Source organism: Anser anser (assembly GCF_964211835.1).
Source record: "Anser anser genome assembly, chromosome: 4".
NCBI lineage: Eukaryota > Metazoa > Chordata > Aves > Anseriformes > Anatidae > Anser > Anser anser.
Genome location: NC_139724.1, coordinates 37,761,429 through 37,782,675, shown reverse-complemented (window position 1 = coordinate 37,782,675; position 21,247 = coordinate 37,761,429). Strand labels below are relative to the sequence as shown.

The following is a 21,247-nucleotide window of genomic DNA, read 5'->3' as shown; positions in this document are numbered from 1 at the left end:
ATTTACAGCACTATGACATGTCCATAATCACCACAAGTTAGGTCATTAAACCCACATTAGTTGACTAGTTAGTTAAGGAGGCAAATAGGGCTTCCTTTGTGTGTTCTCAAATCTTCTCCCTTATCTGTTAGATAAAACATTTTCCTATTTTTCCTTTCTCACCAGATCATGTTAGGCATTGGAACAGGCTGCCCAGGGAAGTGGTTGAGTCACCATCCCTGGAGGTCTTTAAAAGACGTTTAGATGTAGAGCTTAGCGATATGGTTTAGTGGAGGACTTGTTAGTGGTAGGTCAGAGGCTGGACTAGATGATCTTGGAGGTCTCTTCCAACCTAGATGATTCTGTGATTCTGTGATCTAGTCTATCACCTCTACGCATTATCCATCTGGTTTAAAACCTGTGAGATGCCCAGAGACAACTTGAAGCTGATGTGCAGCATATCTTTTCTCAAGAACTCCTTGCATAATAGTTATAAATAAAAAAGTAAGAGTACACTTGAAGTCCATTAGCTCTGAAATGCAAAAACCATTATCACCTCAAACAACGTTGACTTCCACAGAATTTTCCATTTTTATACTCTTAGAAAAGAGTTCTTAGGTTTTATGCAGCTATCTTACCTTACTCTGTCCTCTGAATCTCCTAATGTTTTCCTCAGATTGGAAAGATCTGGATAATAAGAAGCAGGAGGAGAAACAATCTCTAGGACTCCAGACTGGATTTCTTTGGGGAAACTGTGAAGAAAAGTTTAGTGAGACCCTATTCCTCAAAAAGATGTTTGACTGCAACCACAGACAGCAGCTCCCCAAAATTACATCTGCTCCTCCAGAAGTAGAATTTGCTACTAGAAAAGAACGTTTTCACAAGTATTGCCAATTAGGGACATTTGGAACCAAGAAGAGATCTTTGACAAGCATCAGAACAGGCAAGACAGTAACTCATACAAGTCACAGAAACACTAGAAAAGTGAATAAGAAACCCTGCCAAAATACAGCAGTAATTCATGAAAGCAAATCCACTACCTAGAATTATACACAACTGTGTGAGAGCCACCATATTCCTTCCTCTTGCTCTAATTCTACCTTCCAGCCAAAATGATGCTGTCTTGGAATGAGGGGGATTGGTATAGGGAGTCTGGGTCTCAGCTCCAAATGGTACATTTTCCATTTTATAAGTAATTGAAAAAAACATGTAATTTAGGGAGCCAGACCTGGAAATCAAGTATACCTTTCCTCTGTAATATGCTAAAAACCAAATACTCTTTAGTTTTTAATTGTTATAGGATCACTGAAATAAGGAGTTCTCAGAACTGAGTTCCCCATTTTCTGTAATTAATTTTAAAAGGCTAACATTAAAAAAATAAGTGCATCACAGTACAAGCATGTTTATGAAAAGCAATCTCAATCTTACCATATAACACTGACAAAGCATCTACTTTGCAAAAACATTTTTAATAACCATAAGGACAGCATAAAAATGATGCAAGTGCTGAAGTTGCTGTACATATTTTATCTTGTGGTCCTAAACAGTACTGAGGAGGACTGCATCTTGATCTTGTCCAAATTGCAGTACTCCTAGCTGAGCTAAATCCTCCGGAGGGAGGAAGCTAATGATACTACTTAGCCGGTAGGCTCAGCTTGGGGAGAAAACTACATGGTCAATACAGTCTGGGAAACCCAGGTTGAGCAGGAGAAGCAAAGCCCCAAAAGTGAAGGAAAAGGGCAACCTCTCTGGGGAGCTTGTTCAACTGTTTGTTTTCTTGTTAGTATTCTACGAAGGCATTGATAGATTGAGAGCTCTGTTGCAGTCATTTTAAAGGACAGAGGGGAAAAGGCTGTTTAACTTCAAATGCTGGCCAACTTGGGGCTCTGTCAGAGTAACTAACTCACAAAGAAGCTTGTGCACCACAGAAACTAGCAACACGAGTGCTGTAACACAATGCAGATATCATCTTGCTTTCTATCACTCAATTGCGCTTCAGGGCCTTAGCCTTATCTGTTTTGTGACTGTTAGCTACATACACTATACCATTTCTTAGAAAGCAGCTGTCATAAGACCAAATGAATCTACCAACAAACATATTCTTTTACCTCAGCACTTTAATTTAGAAGTGTTCTTCTCAAGGTACTTTAAGGGTTTTCACATGCACATCATGTTGTAAATATCTATGTGAAAGAACGGTAAGAGCACGCAAAACTGCATTGGGATCCAAACCTTCATTTGATAACTCTGACATTAATTTTGCATGGCAAAGAATATCCATCTCGTGTTACCCATCGTTTAATAGTGTTTCACATTATAATATAATCTGATTACTGCCCAAAGTCTGCTGTCTTCATGAAAAAGAGGCAAACAAGGAAAAAAAACACAGAAAACATGATAAACATCAGAATACATTGTAGGGCTGTGAAGTCAGGGGAGACCTAATACATGCATGTAGCCCCAGGTGCTTTACCTTGCATCACTAATTTCACAGAGAAAAGATTTAGGTTCAAGTAAATATTTATCAGATGCTTAAGCTGAAACCTCATCTGATTAGCTAAAGCATATATACGAAAAGAAAAAGGAAAATAAACTGGTAAATATAGTTGAGTTCTGAATCCTTGTGTTCACCCATACTAAGAGAGCACCTCTGCCTCATTTCTTAGCAGTTCCATTTCAGTATGGTGGAGTTGTAATTTACTGCTGAAATTACTCTAATTCTTTCTGTAAAAGCTCAAAATGTGTTTATTAGCTGTTGAAAGTTACACTGTATACGACTTACCTGCTTTTAACACTTTCTGCAACACTGTTAACATATTCTTCATTGACCTAAAGAAAAGAAGCCAGTTTTCATTTCAAGTCACCGGTATCTCTATTAAGCATTAAGCAACATTTTGTAGGAAATGTTTACATGCATATACTTCATTTTTATTTTCTAATTGATTTCATTCCAGGCAAGAGCAATATGTTACAGTAGCATTTCTATTACAGGACAGTATGACATTTTCCTTTTTCATTACTTCTGCAGGTGGCCAAGCCATTTTCTGCATAAACTGTTCTACAGCTTTCACTTATGCCAGAAAAGCACAGTTATATAATTGTAACTAAAATGAACTGTTTTGGGTTAATCATCCAAAAAGTCACAAAAGAGGCCTGTGACTGTTGAGAAAAGTCACCTAAGCAAAATTTTCTAAAGCTAACAATACCTAAAATGTTTACAGAGAGTTTCTTCCTAAGGTAACAAACGTAGGACTCCTTGTCTGGAAATTTTGAGGACATACTTATTCATTGCTGCTGTTTCATAAATTTCATGGTTTTAGTGTGGAAAACGCTTCTGTTAACTACATTAAGCAGTTGTGAGTTTAATGGATGTGATTTCCAAAGCAATATAATACCTGTCTTGGAAGTTAAGATTTATTTATTTATTTTTTAATACACAAGTAATCATTACCAACTATACAATAAAATTATAATGTAATATATATAAATAAATAAATAAAAGTGATGTGACACGTAAAGAACTGTGACAAGAAAAAATAGCAGCAACTTTGTTAATCACTTCCAGCAAATAAATTACTCTAACTTAACTCACGATGTAAACAATTACCGTGATCTTCTAAAGCTTTGTGGGAAAAAGAAAGGTGTGCCATCATGACCAGTGAATATGCCTGCACTTTTCCCATAACTACATGTTCTTATCACTTCTCATAACAGCACAATCAACCTGTTCTAATTTTACTGCATGGCTGAAAAATGAAAGCTGCATGAATGTGACTTTGAGGATGATAGAAAGGGCAGAGACTGATTCTTACAGCAGCATTTTAATCCTGAATTGGCTGAATTGGACTGCTAACAAAACTTAGGCTACTGTTTGTTAAAAGTGCACTTTAGAACTGTCCACAGTGGGAAACTGTACGATTTCAGAAGTTAACCCCCAGAAATTCAAAGAACTCTCTAAAGGACTGTAATAGAAGGTTTATCCAAATGGCAGCTAGGCAAAGCTCACAGTGCCAGGACTCTTCACCAGGAAATAAACACTGATAACGTAAGTTCAGTTCCTGAAAATTATACTTAGGAGGAAGCAGAGTTAGTAAAATCAGACCTAATTATCATGTTATCCAAACAGAAGTGTGAAAGTCATGACCCAATTTAATAAAGTGAACTATGTTCCATTTGATAGTATTAGAGTTGCAAAAGCTGTTTTAAGCAGTGATTCAACTAAAAAAGCAAGATTTAACTCCTAATAAATATCTTCATATTTTCTCTAAGAATATGTTCATTAAGAATACATTCAATTCATTGGTGAAATTTAATGTTGTTTATGGAAGCACAAGGAAATATGAAGAATAAACATGAGTTTTGAATAATTGCACAGTCTTTCACCTGCAAGTAAGTATCAACAGCTAATTCTCTTCTGTAGCTTTTTCCAGTGTGCTCAAGACATTTTGGAATGAGGAAAATTTAATTTACCCCTAATATTCTACCTTGAGAAATGTTTACTTTTCCAAACGTGGAATATTCATATTTCTGAATGATTTAAAGCAATTTTCTTTTTCACAAGAGAGTCTCCAATACGTCAAGGTACTTTGCAAGATATATGATGTCAAAACAGCAGATAAACAATCCGTATTTTTGTTAGACAGAATAAGTTTACTTTTTTCAGGTTCTGTGGAACTTTTCTGTGAAGGACTTACTTTTCATTCTTCCAGTAAAGCACAACTTTCAGAGATAGTAAGTTCATATGATTTTATATCAAAATCTGACTGCAACAACTGTGTTTATACATGTAATATGACTTTTTCCCCCCCTTAAGCCATCTGAGCTGCAGAGTTTTCTCCACATACAAAGACCAAGACACTAAGTGGTGTCTCCTCCAGCACTGAAGAAACCCCTCCCAAAGGCCTGGTATTTTGCAGCATCTCCTACGCTATTATACTAAGACATGAATTTCCATGTTGTATTTCTATTAGTATACTGTACCTTTCCACACAAACTTACCTCTGCTATAAAGATGATTATTACACAGTCATTCTTTTGCTCTTCAGAAAGTTCATAGAACAGGGAATGCAGTGTGGTCATCAGGTAACTTTGTTTTTCCCTTTTCACAGTAGGAATACCCATCACCAATGAGACTGCAAAGAAAGAAATGAAAAGCCACATTGTCTTAAGTCAGGTAAAGGGAAACTTTAATTCCATTTTAATTTTGATTTGACATGACCATGGTCCCATCTGAATGGGACTATCACGTTAGAAGATAATTACTACCATGAACGATCATTAATTAGTTTACTTGGTAACAGTTAATATTCCTATTAGATCATAGAAAAATTAGTCAGCATATTCCTATATTCTGACTATGACAGCATTTGACTTACTACCTGGAAGAAGAGAGACGTTCAGGCAAGTTTAGGTTACAGATACCAGTGTCTTTCTTACAAGCACCAGTCTACACTAGGTAGATTGTAAATATCTGGGAACTCAGACATACTACTACTGGTAAACACATGTATCTGCTACTGAGTTTCTAAAGTGGGTATTGCAAAACAAATACTAGCTCTTGGTATGGAGCTGGAGATCTGAGTATTAAGAGTTAAAACAACACTGAAGTGAGGAAGTTCTCACAGGACGTGAGTGCAGAGTATCTCAGAAAGGAATCCAATTCAAAAATCCTTCTGAGTAGTTAAACTGATAGGAACCAATGGCTTTAACACAGTCAATAAGAACAAAGGCATGTGTGCATAATCACTATTAAGAAGAAAGGAACTTAAATTGACTCTGGCGAAGACAGTGCTACTGTTGACATCATTAGCTGGTAAGCAGGACCACTCTTTTTTCATTGGTGAGGACATTACTGAAGTCAGTGACCTCATATGGCTCAATAAACCTATGCAATACTTAGTCCTTACAGGATATTCCCATTCACAACAACCTTAGGAGGCTGGTAAGGAAGCAAAAGGTTTTGAAGAATAGGTGCAGTTAGTGACTTGCTCCAGACTTTATCATCAGTGCCAGCGTCAACTCGAAAATACAGAAGTTCCAATGTTCTTTTCCAGCACATAACTTGCTAAACCACTGGGGTTTTCTTTGTTCTTACATGGTGAAGGTCAACCTGTACTTTTTAAAGTGTGGTCTTGCTATTGTGATTTCCATTTACCAATACATTACAAATTAAACATGGAGTGTTCTTTCAGTACTTATTACTTTTCTTCCAACTGTTTTTTTTTTTTTTGCTTGCTTATGTGCACATCTGGTTTGCTGAAGGTTGTTTGCAAATCATTTTGCTGACTACCTGGGGTCTTTTGCAGACTCACACTAATCTAAGAGCACTCCATTGAGAACCACTGCACTAGATCACATTGCTCTAACTACATCTACTAATGAGAAGGCTGTAGAAAGTTATTCATTGTCACAGGCACTGCCAAGATATTTTTAATCAAATCAAAAGTGCTGCCCATGTTTCTTTACATAAAATCACCCCCAGAGAAAAATTAAAATTTCAACAAATTACAAAACCCAGCAAATGCTTGCTTAGTGCTTTTGACTGTTCTTTTTACCTATGGTTGGGAGAAGATGCAGCTTAATCATTTGTATTGTAGTTCACTGGAATTCATTATTATTTGTGCAGGTGTCAGCTCATTTCTCATATGGTGAAAGAGTTACACTGAAGATTTATAAATATATTTCAAATGATCACATCACCTCTCAGTTTTTTTCAGCTTTAGCAAGCTGAATGCATTATAAATTGTCCATGGCTTCCTTACTTATACTAGTTTTGTGAGAAAAAATTGCCAACCAATGCTTCTTCGCCATGTAAATAGACGACTGAATATTGAAGGAGTGTTGCTTTTCAATTGTGACTGTTCTTGTTGATATTTAAAAAGGTTTATCAGAACACTCAGGGGTAGGGACCTAAATTGGGATGGGAGTGGTGGACGGCTTTTGCTATCTCCATTAACATTTATTCAATTTGGCAACATTATAAAAAATAGGGAGAAAAAACCCTCCCAACTTTGAACATGCTAGAGCTTAATACAAAACAAAAATATGTATAAAATATAAATTTAACTATTTCCTACCTCCAGTTCTCTGTTGCCCAACAATAACATTTGGAAAAATGGCATCTTCATATTCTCGAAGATGAGGTAGGTAGTAGTACATGTTTGTAAGGTGCAGGGGGAGTTTCCTGGTGAGGTTTAATACTTTCTCATCATCTTAAAGAAACAACAAATCCACACATAAACATAAAATAAAAAGCTGTTAGCTATTATTTTACCTATTTTAACTAGCTATTACTATAGCTGTTTTCCTCAATTCAACATTAGCAGATTACCACAGACAAAGTTATTCAATCAGAACCATTCATCAAAAATGATTAAATGCCACGTAGTTCATAACGATTAATAATTACCCTGCCTGGTGGTCAAGTCCTGTTTCAGTCTAATGCCACTTTCCCAGTTTCTCCAGTCTATCTCAGAAATGGGCCTGACAAGATCTCACAGGTGAGTTTATGGTAATGCTGGAGCACAGACATGCTGCGGTCAGCCTGAGCCCCTCCTGTGGAACATAAGCTGATAATGGCACAGTACAAAGAACCCCCCATGCAGGAGATCATGCAAAGCTTCATGCCTGAACGTCCTGGGAGCTCCGCCTGCATTTCTCTGTGCCTAAACAGTTGTAGAACTGGGCCATCTTAAAATAAAATGAACAGTTATTTTAAAAGCAGTGGGGAAATTTAAAAATATCGAATTTTTGCTCTTTTTACAAGTTGCTTACCAAAGTTTTAAACAAATATAGATTCTAATTAATAACTTTCTTAATTGCTTAAGAAAGTTAAGTGTTTTCCCCAGAATTTAATGCACAGTGGTTTTCAGGGCTCAATCAGAAGTTCCCAGGTTATAAAAGGTCCTACGGTATAAAAGAGAAAACAAGATCCAGGCCTTTAAAAAAATATGTGGGAAACAAAAGACTGTTGTGGCATGGAGAAAAATAAGGAATATTTATTTTGCTTTACTAAAGTAAAACAAAGATGAAAATAATTATAATATTTATTTGTGTTGAAATAACTGAAGTGTAACCTCATAAAAATAATATATATATATTTTTAAAAAGCCATATGAAAACCAGACACCGTTCATTTACTAGTTTCTCTTCCTTGATATACACATTCCCAAATGCTCCAGTAGTAGTGAAAATTCTTTAAAATAAATTTACTGAAAACTTGAACAACATGATTCTTAAATCAATAAAAATTCAATTATAGAGTTATATATTCAATTACATATTCAATTTAAAAAAAGCAAAAAACATAATGTAAGATACCCATAGGAACAGAAAAGATATGCACAAGGCAATTAAATATATATATATACATATATATTTGAATGGATTAAAATGAAGACTACATTTCATTGTAGGAAGAATAGAAAATGGCCTTTCTAATCTTTAAGAAAACTTCCTGGAAACAGAACCGAAGGTCACTCCAGGCTTTATTCTACCAGTTGCCTCAAGGCTGAAATCTTTCTTTCATGACATATGGCTCCCAAACTAGAATTCTGGCTGTCATTCTCTGCTACTGACTTTACCTATATCCTACTAGCTACCTACAATGTGCATAAAAATACAGAAAAACTGAAAGAAAATACAGCTCCTGTGAATTTATCTAGGGAGTCATTCCTACTTCAGTGGCTGCCTCCTCCAGATATTTTATCAGTTGTGCAAAGAGGCTGGTGCACTACATGGTATCAGAACACCACCTCAACTAGTTTCAGCCAACAAAATCATGTTAACAGCCTTTCAGGGTGCTTTGGCATTAAATGTACTGGAATTTTGCTGCACAGAGGCATTTTTTTTCCCTGTTTAAACACCTTTGCAACTTTCTAGGGACTTTCCATTTGTATTAGTAAGTAGTATCTATCAAGGGCTGGGCTTTATTATGGAGGACTTTGGCTTTATCGTGTACAATAACAATAAAAGTATAAAAAATAAATTTAGTAAAAAGAAGAAACATTCAGCAATTTTAACAAATTTCTGCTTTGAACCCTATGAAGCGACAACTTAAACACTTCCTCATATTCAGCTGTTTTCAGTAAGGGTAAAGAGCAGAGAGGAGAGACTTGCATTCTCCTCTGCTGCTATTGTGTGCATTAGGCAATAACTCTTTGTCCACAGCATGCGACACTACTGGTGGCTGACAATGCAGTCTCCAGCCTAACACTTAGAAGGCCTACCCTACAGTTAAACATTTGCTTGTATGTATCTGAACAGTCCCACTGAATATTGAGTAAACAAACAAAGAGAGGCAGGGAAGAACAGGATTTAAAAAAAAAAAAAAAAGCTAACTACCCCAAACAGGAATGCACCTTGTTCTTTTTTCCCCCCTCTAACAGCCCTAGTTAATTCTCTATTCTAATCAGATACCAGCCTGCTGTACTGAATGCAAACAAGGTTTTTAAAGTAGCAGTTTTCAGTAGCATCCAGACTCTTTTTTAAGTCTGTGTGTGCTGTGGAATGCTTCCAGGTCAGAGACACCCCCCTTCTGGGTTTCCTTCTCTCCCCAGGGAAATAGGTCTTGCAGTCTGAACAGGGAGGAAGGCAGATCCTGCACTACTACATCATTTCTTTTAGGGAACAGAACTGAATTGTCTAATCTGTTGTATGCAACTACCAGGGTGCAGATAGACAAAAATGCACAGTAGCCTGTAAGGCAAAGATATAATATGTTTTTTAAATAAATGTGAACTTTAAATTAAACAATGGGAAGAAGCCAGATCACTACAGTAAATTTGATTGCATTTTGGTGTTCCTCTTATGAAAAAAAAAAAAGCACAGAAACTCCCCTTCAAAGTTTTGTGTTTCTTCTCTTAAACAGGTTTCATTTATAAGCAGTAGCCTTCCTTATTCACTTAAAAAAAAAAGAAAAGGAAAAAAAAGTCATGCATTTGCATTTTCCTTCATATAGTTAACAAACTACTTGCAAGATAAACATAATTTCTAGAAGGAAGATTCCTAGGCTATACCTAGCCAGCAGGACCTCACAGGACTTCTCAGCCCCTGGGTTCAGGCAAGCACCCAGCTGCATGCAGTCTGCCAGCCGGGATGAGACTGTACATCCTCCATGCACACCGCTGTGCCTTGGGTTTACCAGAAGTAAACCCAGCACAAGAGAGGATGGCAAAGTACTCATGGCAAAAACATCCCTCACCTGAAGAGGAAGGGACCAGGATTGTGCAACACAGGAGGAGGTGTATCTGCCTTCCAGATTAGGTCCTAGTATTATCAGCGTGTAGTGGCATAGTAAAAGCTAGAAAAAATAGCTTATTCAGTACTCTGTAGTTGGCAGCAACAGAGTTCAAACACTGTAAAAAGCTGGATTAACAATATTACAGGTTTGATTTGTGCTTGCCCCTACGACATCACTGCAGTCAGTTCCTTTTATTTTTTCCCCCTTATTTTTAAATTATCAACTGATAACTATTTAAAGATGGGTTACAGGTTCCTTTACCACCTTTTTGGTTTCATTCCATAGAAACTTTTACCTAATGTTGGTATCTGCAAAACAATGCTTTTTCTCCCCACACCAATGATGAAGAAACGCGAGCACACAAAACTTCAAATTTTTGACACAGTAGATTTTCATGCATACAAACCTGTATGATTTGTTGTGAAGTTCATTCTTTTTGCAACTATGCGTTTAATTTCATCTAGGGCACTGCTCAGTTCACGGGATCTTTTTTTATTTTCTTTTTCAGCATACAGTAGTCTTTGACGGAGTTCCAGAAACTGGCTTTGATACATGGCTAGGTCATTGTCTGCAATGAGAACATAACTTCTTTTCAGAGAGGTGAGCATATAATATATATGATGGTATAAAGCAAAAGTTGAAGAATAGGAGACAGTCCAAAAGAACACATGACCAAGACTGTATGAGACCACTCAAAGTTTACTCTCAGAATGAAGAAGCCTGGAAGAGCATTCAAAGTTGGGAGTTTAGGCACCACTGCTGGGTAAAGGCTTGGAATTGAAGTCAAGAACTAGAGTATGACATTAGTAATAAGGAAAAATAATAAATGCAAGACTATGAGTTTCAAGGAAAGGCACTATCCAGTAAACCCAACATTTTTTGGTAAGCGTCTAATGCAGATGACCCCTTGTCACACTTAAGAGTGTAATTATGTAGTGTCTTATTTTGTATAAAACACTAGTAAGATTGAAAAAATATATTAAGGTATTCAGTCTTCACTTATGATTTTAAAAGTGTCTGGAGTATACAAACTATTAGTAGAGATGGTTATATGAACTCCTGAATATATTTAATTCTCTAGGTAACAACTGAAGTTGTGCTCTGGATTGAAAGATGTCTTCATAATTTATAGCCCACCTCTAACTAAATACCTCCAAATCATACTGATATTAGAAACCCTTTACTCTCTGTAACAGTTATCAGATGCCTCTGGTGTTCTCCGTAATATTCTCAGATGATGTCAAGGTTATGTTTAGGTAAGACCCACTTTCATAAGAAGCAAGTACTGTTAATTTCATACACAGGACTTCTCAGTTGTCACAGATGACATACAAAACTCATAACCCTCAATAACCCTTTACTGCCTCATTGCCATGTAAACAAAGATTGTAAGACTTGTTAAAATTAATGTAAGGAAACATTTCAATAAAGCCACTCACTTAGAAATAGAAAGCGAAGAAAGTATAGGGCATGGTTAACATCGGGAAAGGAAGAAAACAGTTACTGTCTTTAGCAAATGACAAAAATAAAATAGATATTGCTGTCATACAATTGGCAGGCTAGGTAAACCAAATTGGGGTTAGTGTAGGTCCACCTGGAAAAAACATGCTTGTGTACTCAGCTGAGGAACTGAACCCCATAAAAAACAGTATCAAAAGAATAGGTGAAATTTCAGAACATTGCTGTTCAAAGCTATGTTATTTCTGCAGGGATGCTCGCATGCAAATCAAACGTCATGGTAATAACCAAAAAGTTTTTTTTTTTTTTTTACTGTTTGACAATATAATGACATGCAACTTAATATGAAGAGATTGTTCCTGCTGCCAGAAACAACTTCCCAAGGTCAACTATTTAAAAATAATTTTTTCTACCGATACGCACCAGAAAAAGCACTGAAATTTCAGACAAATTAAGGATTTTGTGAGAGTTTTAATAGGGGAAAAAAAAAAAAGAGCTTCGAACAAAACAGTGAAGAATAGGACCTCTACTTCACTCCACAATGTTTTATAATTAATGCTGGTTTTTTTTTGTTGGTGGTTTTAAGTTAAATGTTTTTATACAGACACTTCCATTCTATTCATGGACTGTGCTGAGTCTGAACCTTGGCAGGAGTGTCTTTCTAGGACCCACTCTTGTCTCCAAGCAAAGTGAGTTCCCAGGGAGTCTAGCCTGCTGAAGGGACTAAGAGCAAAATGTGCACGTAATACAAATTGGTGAGTGTTTGCAGAGGCCGTTCAAACAGAAATTATTTTGACTTTTGGCTAAACAGTAATTCCATTTGCAGTAAACTCAATTAATTTAATAAATAAATGTGTGATTAGAAGACAAAATCTGAAAAGATATAGGAAGAAAGCAGTTAGGGAAAGTATTTTAATAGTAAACTTGATCTGCATTATTGTTATTATTTTTGTTAGTGGTCTCAGTGAAAAAGTCAACATTAATATAAGTATGTAAATTAAAGACACAGTAACTACTGTGATTTTTCTTTAAATTCCTATTGTCTTTATAGGAGTTACTTAAGTGCCAAGAAAAAGTGGAAGTTTAACCTGCAGTAAAAGTTCTACGTGTTCCTTCTGGAAAGATGCAAGCAACCAGGAAAGAGCCCACAATCTTAGGATAAATACATGTTATCACAAGATGCGGCTTACTACTTTTGACAAAGGGAATTGATCATCTTGCAATGGAGGTGTTTCACAATTAAACGCTGGAAACCGTTATTCTATTGGTATTTCTAGAGATGTAATAATGTAAACGAAATTTCCCCTTGGTACAACTATATTAGAAGAGGAACGGTATGGAAACTACAAATGAATAAAAAATGTTATAGTCCTGCTCTCTCTTTACAATTCTCCCAGCTGTCTAGTGTCAGGGTGACTCAAAATTAGCAACGTCACTTCCGAGCTGTCATTTTGGCAAGCACCAAGTAACTGCATTTTCATTTGCTTACTTACAGGTGAGACTGCCAAAATATCCTAGATGCCTCCAGCAAAGGAAAGGTCAAGACTCAGCTATAACTGAGTGCAGCCAAAGAAATTGGCATTTGTAATTGGCCTTACCTATTTCTTCAGGCCAGAAGAGGGAAAGCACATTTATGAGTTTTTCAGAACTGAAACCTCTCTTAAGTTTAGCAATTACTAAGAGTCTCCCCCTACTTATGCAATTTGGAAAGCTGGGGAAGCATGGGTTTGACAAACAGAATGTAGTATTCACTCCCCCTTGGTGAGAATAAGTTTACTATAAACATATATAGCTCTGTACTTTGAAATAGAACAGGAAGTATGGTGTCATTAGAGTATATATAAATGAGCAATGTTACCTACTAGTAAACCTTTGGCAAAAAATAAAATGTATGTTTGGATCGCAGTACTGAACTTCTTGTATTTTGCTTTGTAAGAAGAAACTGTCATAATCAGTATTTATTACTGACATAATTTTAGCAAACTAAGAAGATAAAATTAGAAGCATTTACAAAGCTCAATACCCTAAATATTTAAATGGTCATTAAGCTTGCATAGATTTTAGTATGTGTGTGGAAAGTGTTGCCCCTTAAGTTTCTACAGATGTACACAGAACCAAAACAATGTCTCCCATTAGCTTGCTTGGAAAGAACCAGACAGAGCATTTCCACAAATATAACTCTAGCAAAGCAGGGAGAGCCAGGAGGAAGGAGCCTCAGATGTATCACAAAGCACTCTGTCTATCCTCAGTGATAGCCTTACTTAGTAGCACCTCTTGGAAGGCTTCTATCTGCAACCAGGACTGTCAGGAGAAAAAGAGACAGATGAAGACCTGTGGAAAAACCACAAAAAATAACTGAAGGTAAAGTCTTTATTTCCCCTTGGAGAGCTGAGGATTAATCACTGCGATGGGCTAAGGAAATCCTACCAGGAAATTTCAATGGGGTTATACTAGCTAAAAGCCAGGGGGAAAAAGCAACCAGAATCAGAGGCAGGATTCAAAGCTTTTGCAGTGAATCTTCAGCTCTGCTACAGCATTTCTTCTGACCGTTTACCACATTGTCATATACATTTTTGGGTGCTGTAGTTCTAAAATGGTAATCCTTGAAGTGGTTTTAACTGCAATCTTGTGTTATCTCCTCATATATACAGAAATATAACTTTCTGCACTGGAAACTGAAATTGTTTAGAAACAATACTAATCTCTAAAACAAATACTCATTCTGAAATTCAGGCAATTATTTCTCTCAGCTCCACACACACATACTTCCTATTACCACACTGCTTCCAGTTTTATTAACAATAGATTTCCAGGAATATGTAAGGACCTCTGGAACAATCATCAAAACCCCCTTCTAATATTCAAGGAGGAAAAAAAAAAAAAAAAAGGAAAACTGGGGGTGACATAAAGGGTAGAAGAACTACTCCCCCATAGTCTAGCAGTAACCCTTGCTCCTATTTCTTGATTACAAGCTACATTCTCTACCATACCTATGGACACTTCCTTCTGGAAATTGAATTTTGGTTAACGCCCTCTTTAAAGAAAACTATATAAAGCAACTGCAAAGGATCTTGTCGTACACTGCACTTGGAACCACTGCTCACTGCTCGGGTTAATGAAGCATATTAAACCACTGAGGCATGCGTTGCGTTAATAACTGTGGTGGTTTATTGTCTTCCTGTAACCGATCTAAAATAGAATAGAATAACAAGACCTCTAAATCTCGTAAGACATATAACAAGCTGAGTGTTGTTCTTTCAGAATGAGGAGAAAAAATCCCCCAAACAATGCATCTGTCTTAGTTCCGAACAGCCAGTTCTTACACAAACACTTGGATTCAACAATGTGCTAAAGTCTAAGGGTATTTAAGCACCCTTCCAGGTAAGGACACCTCCCTGAATTCGTGTATGACAGTTAAATACCTTGTTTATAGCATTACAGCACAGGTACTTGTCTCTACCAGTAGGCTAGAGATAACCAAGAAAAACTACCATGAAGCCAGAAGCAGTGTCACCTGCACTAGGTACATTTATCCCTTAAGAATAGTCTGAGCCAAAACTGGGGTAGCCTCAATTGCTGAGCCTTAACTAGAGGACACAGCAGATCTTAATGTGTATCTTAAATCTTCAGGAGCCTCTGAAGTCAGTCAGTGTTCAGGTTGGTTTATTTTATGCAGTTGAAAAGTGAAGGTTAAATGAATGTAAGGAGTCTCTAATCGTTTCCACTCATGTTTTGTCCACCCCGATAGCAAGTGGGCTACAGAGGCTATTGCTACAGTGTATGGTAGGGTCCAGAAGTAGGAGAAGGAGAAAAATTAAGGCACATGTCTCAGCTGGCTGGTTGAAACCTTTGTCCCACTATGATGCAGCAGCGTCAAACATGCAAGCTTGGCAGGCCAAACTATGGGGCTTAACATGCAGTGAGGGGTCTCTCACCGTGTTTTTACAGCTCGCTCTACAGGCGTCTAGCTAGGCTGAGTAACCAGGCAGCAGTATGCTCTCCAAGTAAGTCTATTTGTCTTTGACAGTATCCACGTCAAGAGCTTCAGGAGAGCAGAGGCCAGCAGAGGAACATTTTATTAACACAGTGACATCCAATAAAGACCGTGCCAGCAGTTTTTGGTGGGAAGCTAGGGTTCCTCCATACAGCAACTAGGAAGAGAATCAGAATCATTTTCCAATATTAAAATGAACAAACAAGACAAAACAAACAGAAACTTCATAAAGTTAAAAGCAGGTTAAAGTTAATCACTGAATTTTAAAAATACATGGAATTCCATGAAGAGTAATGAGTCATTACTGGTTTTAACACAGAATAAATTTTACTAACCCCATTTACATACTGTATCTAACTGAAAATAGAGATGGAAATAAACGTATTTTAGAGAAAATACAGCTAGAGTTCTGATAATATTTTCTAAAACACTGGCAAACAGTCCTTGTTTTATAGCTAAGTCTTTTCCTGTATTAGAACCTAGTGAACAGGGATTTTAAAACATTCAGTCAAAACATTTCTATGTAGAAAGCATTATTAAAATAAGTGGAGAAATGTATGAATTGAATAGATATACTTTGGTGTTTGCCCATAATTAGTATCCTTTGGTTTTATCATAGCAATGTTAGGGACACAATAAAGGTTCTTATTAGCAGTGGAAAATTCTGATTTGAATATGGTCTTTATCAGATAAATAAGAAGTACTCATTCACTTTGGACAATTAAATGGTTATTGCTTCGTTGTGGTTAGCATTTTATGTATTTTTACTGTTCTGCCTGATGTAGCAACAATTACACATTTATACACACATTTAATTAAATGCCTATCAACTAACTAAATTATTTCTGGATAAAACAGTGTTTCTCAAGACTGAGTGTACAATGTTAGGAAAGCACAAAGGTCATATGTTTACATTTGTTTAAGTAGAGGTTGTGATAATACACTGCGCAGCAAACAGAGAGTGGTCAGAAATTTTCCTTATTCCTTCCTCAACAAAAAACAACAGTAACTAGTTTCATTTTTTTACCTGAATCTTTTTAGAATTTATGACTCAATTCCTCTACTTCTGAAGACAAGGCAGCCACTATTCCACCTAAATTAACTGCAAAAAGCAGCAGTCTCTTAGTTCAGTAAATTACACATTTAGAAGCCAGTAAAGCCATACAGCTTTTGTTAGTCTTGGATACAAATTTTGGTATAAAAATTGGGATCAGTAAATACTCAGTCTCACGTTCCATCTGAAGCTGTTGTAGGTGTTTTGTTTTGTTTTTTTTTTAAAAAAAAAAAGACTGAAATGGAGAACCACGTAAAGAAACCAAATAATGCCCACTGTGCATTTTGGTCACATCCCGACTGCGTGCTGGGGCGATACCTGGCTGTGCATTAACTTCTGTATGCTTTCAGTTCCACTGGAAGGAAACGGATGCATGAAGGCAAGAGCGATGATGTAGACCATCATTCAAGCCCGTGGTCTGGACAACTGAGTGCCCAGGCTTGGCGGCTGGAAACTGCCTAACAGGCCTAGAGAAGACAGGATAATTCTTTTCTACTTGTTCATAAAACCGAATAAGCTGTATTGGCTGAAATGAGATTGGTGTAATTCAAGACTCCTTATCAGCCCGTCAATTTGCCACTACTTAATTGAAGCTGTAGGCCAGAGCGTGCCAGTTGGGTCTGGATAGGAAACCCGCAAAGAGCTCCGTCACAAATGACGATCACACAGGGAGCTCCACTTGGGTGCACAGCAGGGGCTGGCCAGCGGCAACAATGTGTCACACCACGTACAGAAGGTTATTGGAAATAAAAGGAAGAAACATGTAGCCTGCTGTTTGTACTGGCGTGTACATTGCATTATTTCAACTGCAAACACCTGACATTCATCAGAAACTTCTTTGTAACCCTTTGCACCCCTTCCTTCTGATATGTTAAGCTTTGTGAAATAATGAAACATTTATTATATTAAACAATTTGATAAACCTTAAGTATACTTCTGTGAGTGTGACTAAGCATGAACAGTTCCCTTTTTCCCCCCAGCCTTAAAGAGATAAATAGAGAAACACAGGTTTCACAATGTTTGTCTCAATACATACATATTAAGATGCTTAGACATTTATATTAACATGCTTACATGCGACATCATATTTTAGCGTTGCTGTCTCCTAACTTCCAGACAAACCTTAATCTTAATTTACTTGGATTAAGCATCCCACAAATTTAGGTGAAGAGGGCATCAACACTGTATAAATCAATTCTAAGGGATCTAATCCTGTTACCTTTACAGGCAACATTAAGAAGCGCTGCCCCATGAGATGATTCTATTTACCTCACTGCTGTGATAAATAAATAAATAAATAAATAAATCACTTTTTTTCAGTCAAGTCACTGAAGTTGACCAGAGTAGGACTAGAGCGAATGGCCTCAAGTTGTGCCAGGGGAGGTTCATGTTGGAAATTAGGAGACATTTCTTCTCAGAAAGAGCAGTCAGGCATTGGAACGGGTTGCCCAGAGAGGTGGTGGAGCCACCGTCCTTGAGGCTATTCAAGGAAAGGTTAGATGTGGTGCTTAGGGACATGGCTTAGTGGGTGACATTGGTGGTAGGGGGATGGTTGGACCAGATGATCTTGGAGGGCTTTTTCAACCTTAATGATTCTAAGTTACTTTTTTATCTGGGAATAGTCCTTCCAAAGAAGAAACTTCATGTAAATTCATAATGAGAATGCATTCTTGCCTTCTCCTTTACTGTTTTAAAAGTGGAGGAAAAAAAAAAAAATGATTTGCTACCTCCTTACTACTTTTGTATACCTGTGATATTTTGTGTTGATTAATACCTCCATGGATCCATGGAAAACCCTAGACAAAACCGTGTGAGAAAAATCACTACACAAGTTACAATTTATTTACTAGTTGCCATAACTACAAATTTATATAAAGAGTATTTACATGAGAGCAAATACTTTTGGTCAGGTGAACTAACAAGTGGATTGTAATTCGGTTGCATAACAGTAGGAACATCTGCATCATCCTGATAACAGCCTTTCCTATCCTCAGTTGCAAAGTGTTTGCTTCAGACAGGTTTTGCTTAGGGCCTGGGGAGGGACCAAAAAGCTCATGGCAAAACCATGCAGGATGTGGAGCAGGTATTGCTACACCAGTCAAACCGATTACTGGCTAACAGCAGCCTGCATTTGCAAGCTCTCTAGTGGATGCTGAAGGAATCACCATACAAGCTTAGATGCAGTATCAAGATTTGCTGAAGATGTGGTGACTACCAGTTGTCTCTGTAATTACTTTTTCTGCCACAAAATACAGTCAGCCTATTGAAACTGAAACCTCTGCTCGTACATACTTATAAAGCAATGGAAACAATGAATACAAAGCTTTTTAAGGATAGTTAAAACGTTTATAATAAGACAGTATCAAAGTCCACAATAGCTGAAGTTTAATGACTGTCAGATTCTGAACTTTCATTTAAAGTGCATAAATTAGGCATGAACATCTTCCTCGCTGTGCCAGTTCAAATTACCTGTAGTTGAATTAAGTCTCAAAATTTCAATTAGAATCTCTCAAGCTAGCTAGCCCCTTACTATAAGGCATTTAAAGGTCTCTGTGTATTCCCCCACCCCCACCCCCCACTGAAATCAGGGCAGAGCTAATATGTGATTTAAACTTCAAGCTAACACCAAAGGGCTGAAAGGCTCTAAGACAGCAGGCAAACTGAACAGTGGTTTACAGGGCTATTGCATACTTCTCATATTAAAGTACGTAGCTAAGATGCCCTGTTCTAGCTGTAAAACAAATTAAAAGGTTATTTACAATCCCAGTATCAACTTGATCCAAGTAACAATAAACGGCTAGAAACCAAAGTGCACGCTACGGACTGCAACTGCTGAGTGTGAAACACTGATTTCAAAGATCAAGACCAGCTGGCACAATTTGATAGGTAAGTCAGAGAAGCAAACTGAAGTAACTGCAGATCTAACAAATGTGCAGAGGAAAATGAGCCAGAGAAGAACTTCCGACAAACAGGTAAAAGAAGTGGGAGCTGACAAGCAATCAGAGACAGTACTTGACCTCTCAGTAACAGGTGAGATAAGTGAAAAGGGCTTTAGAAAAGAAAACAAACGGATCACCTTTGAGGTGTGAGAAAAGTAGAAACTCCAGCACTGCTCTAGGCACGTTGCTAGAGGGGTAAGTTCAGCAGGGATGACGCGAAGAAGAAGAGAGGTTTAACAATACCTAAGCAGAGCTATATGCCTGCTGTGGGGGAAAGAGATTTGTTTCAAACCAGCTCCTTAGATATTGTCATGTCTTAGTCATAACGATGGAGCAGTATTTGGTTTGCTTCCAATTCTCCTCTGTGTGGAAAAAAGTAACAACACATGGTGGTTCTTGGGGATTTTCTTGGTATAGGTAGGACATTTCTGTATTCTAGCACCCCTCAGGAGCAAAAATTGCACCTTTCCAGTGAAATAAACTTAATACAAAGTCATTTACCACATGCACCTTTACTTACAATTATCTACTCTTTGTTGAACACTGTAAATTAACATTAATAATGGTTAAAAGTTTGTTAATAAAAAAGGTGCTAAAATAATTAGAAAAATACATCATTTGAGAAGAATTAGTTACTCTGTTGTGGAGAAGGAGACATCTGTGGAAAGACAAAAATTAAATCAATACACAGAGAGAAGGAAGCACCACCACCACCACCACCCCCCAAAAAAAAGGAACAAACAAAACCATAGACATGGAACACCAGCAGAGAAAGGTCAAAAAGAAAGGTGAATGAAAATGGTACTTCAGCAAAGTAGCCACAAAATAGAAGTCACGAAAGAACATGGTGATACATGGATATAGGCTGTGGCTGGGACAAACCCTCTCTTTCTAATATCTTTTGGATCTTAGTCTCTTAAGACACACCCTATATTTTCTTTGCTTATCATTCCCTGCTCCTAGCAGAATTGCCACTCTAAAAACTGTCAAGTGCTGTAAGATCGACAACTGTCTAACTGACAAGAAACAACAAAGGCAGGAGGATCAGCATTGCCTCAACTCCATTCAGCACTGCATTACGAGGCCAAGGTGTCTACCAGCACTTCAATCGGTCACGAAACCAATCAATATAAGCAAAATCTAACAGCTAGTATGAGTTCTGTCTTCATCCCAGAAATTACTAATTGGCTTAATTCTTCTGCATCCATAAAGCCAGACCTTTCTGAATGCGTATATAGGAAACTCTTCAAAATCCATTCTTTCTGCCCCATCCCAAACAAACTGTCACATTAACAAGCTGTCTGCAAGCCTTAAAGGTGTTACTATGAGAGACTATCAATTTATTTTTGGAAAATAACATCAGCTTTATCTTTCCTGTGTCGGCTCAGAGAACCTTACGACGTTGCTTTCTGTGGACCCATCCGGCACGTGCCACCTACATAGTCCATTAAAAAGATGCATCATTTATAAATAAAAACAGAAAGGGTCAGACGTTTCCCTGCGGACCGAACGTTCCCTCCTAGTGCTGGAAGCACACACGAGGAGAAGCGCCTGCAGGTGAGGCACAAACACAACTGCGGAAC

At 37.4% G+C, this 21,247-nt stretch overlaps 1 protein-coding gene and 1 long non-coding RNA gene across 9 annotated transcripts in view; one reads left to right on the top strand and one right to left on the bottom strand.

Annotated features, from left to right (window-relative positions):
* LOC310899020 overlaps positions 1 to 14,008 on the top strand; it is a 31,773-nt gene extending 17,765 nt beyond the window's left edge. For 4 of the 5 annotated variants that reach the window (XR_014583914.1, XR_014583915.1, XR_014583916.1 and 1 more), the window contains 3 exons: positions 5,088 to 5,152; positions 10,728 to 10,819; positions 12,729 to 14,008. This is a non-coding gene — a long non-coding RNA (uncharacterized lncRNA). The remainder of the gene's footprint in view (positions 1 to 5,087; positions 5,153 to 10,727; positions 10,820 to 12,728) is intronic. The other variant, XR_014583917.1, reaches the window with a different exon arrangement.
* MGAT4D (MGAT4 family member D) overlaps positions 1 to 21,247 on the bottom strand; it is a 58,144-nt gene that overhangs the window by 15,919 nt on the left and 20,978 nt on the right. For 2 of the 4 annotated variants that reach the window (XM_083834924.1, XM_083834922.1), the window contains 5 exons: positions 10,626 to 10,787; positions 7,056 to 7,190; positions 4,978 to 5,111; positions 2,762 to 2,808; positions 618 to 731 (listed from right to left, as the gene is read on the bottom strand). In XM_083834924.1, the coding sequence (XP_083691050.1) occupies positions 618 to 731; positions 2,762 to 2,808; positions 4,978 to 5,111; positions 7,056 to 7,190; positions 10,626 to 10,773 (578 nt within the window). In that variant the 5' untranslated portion in view covers positions 10,774 to 10,787. Of the gene's footprint in view, positions 1 to 617; positions 732 to 2,761; positions 2,809 to 4,977; positions 5,112 to 7,055; positions 7,191 to 10,625; positions 10,788 to 15,612; positions 15,829 to 21,247 lie in introns of all 4 variants that reach the window. The other 2 variants (XM_083834923.1, XM_083834925.1) reach the window with 2 other exon arrangements.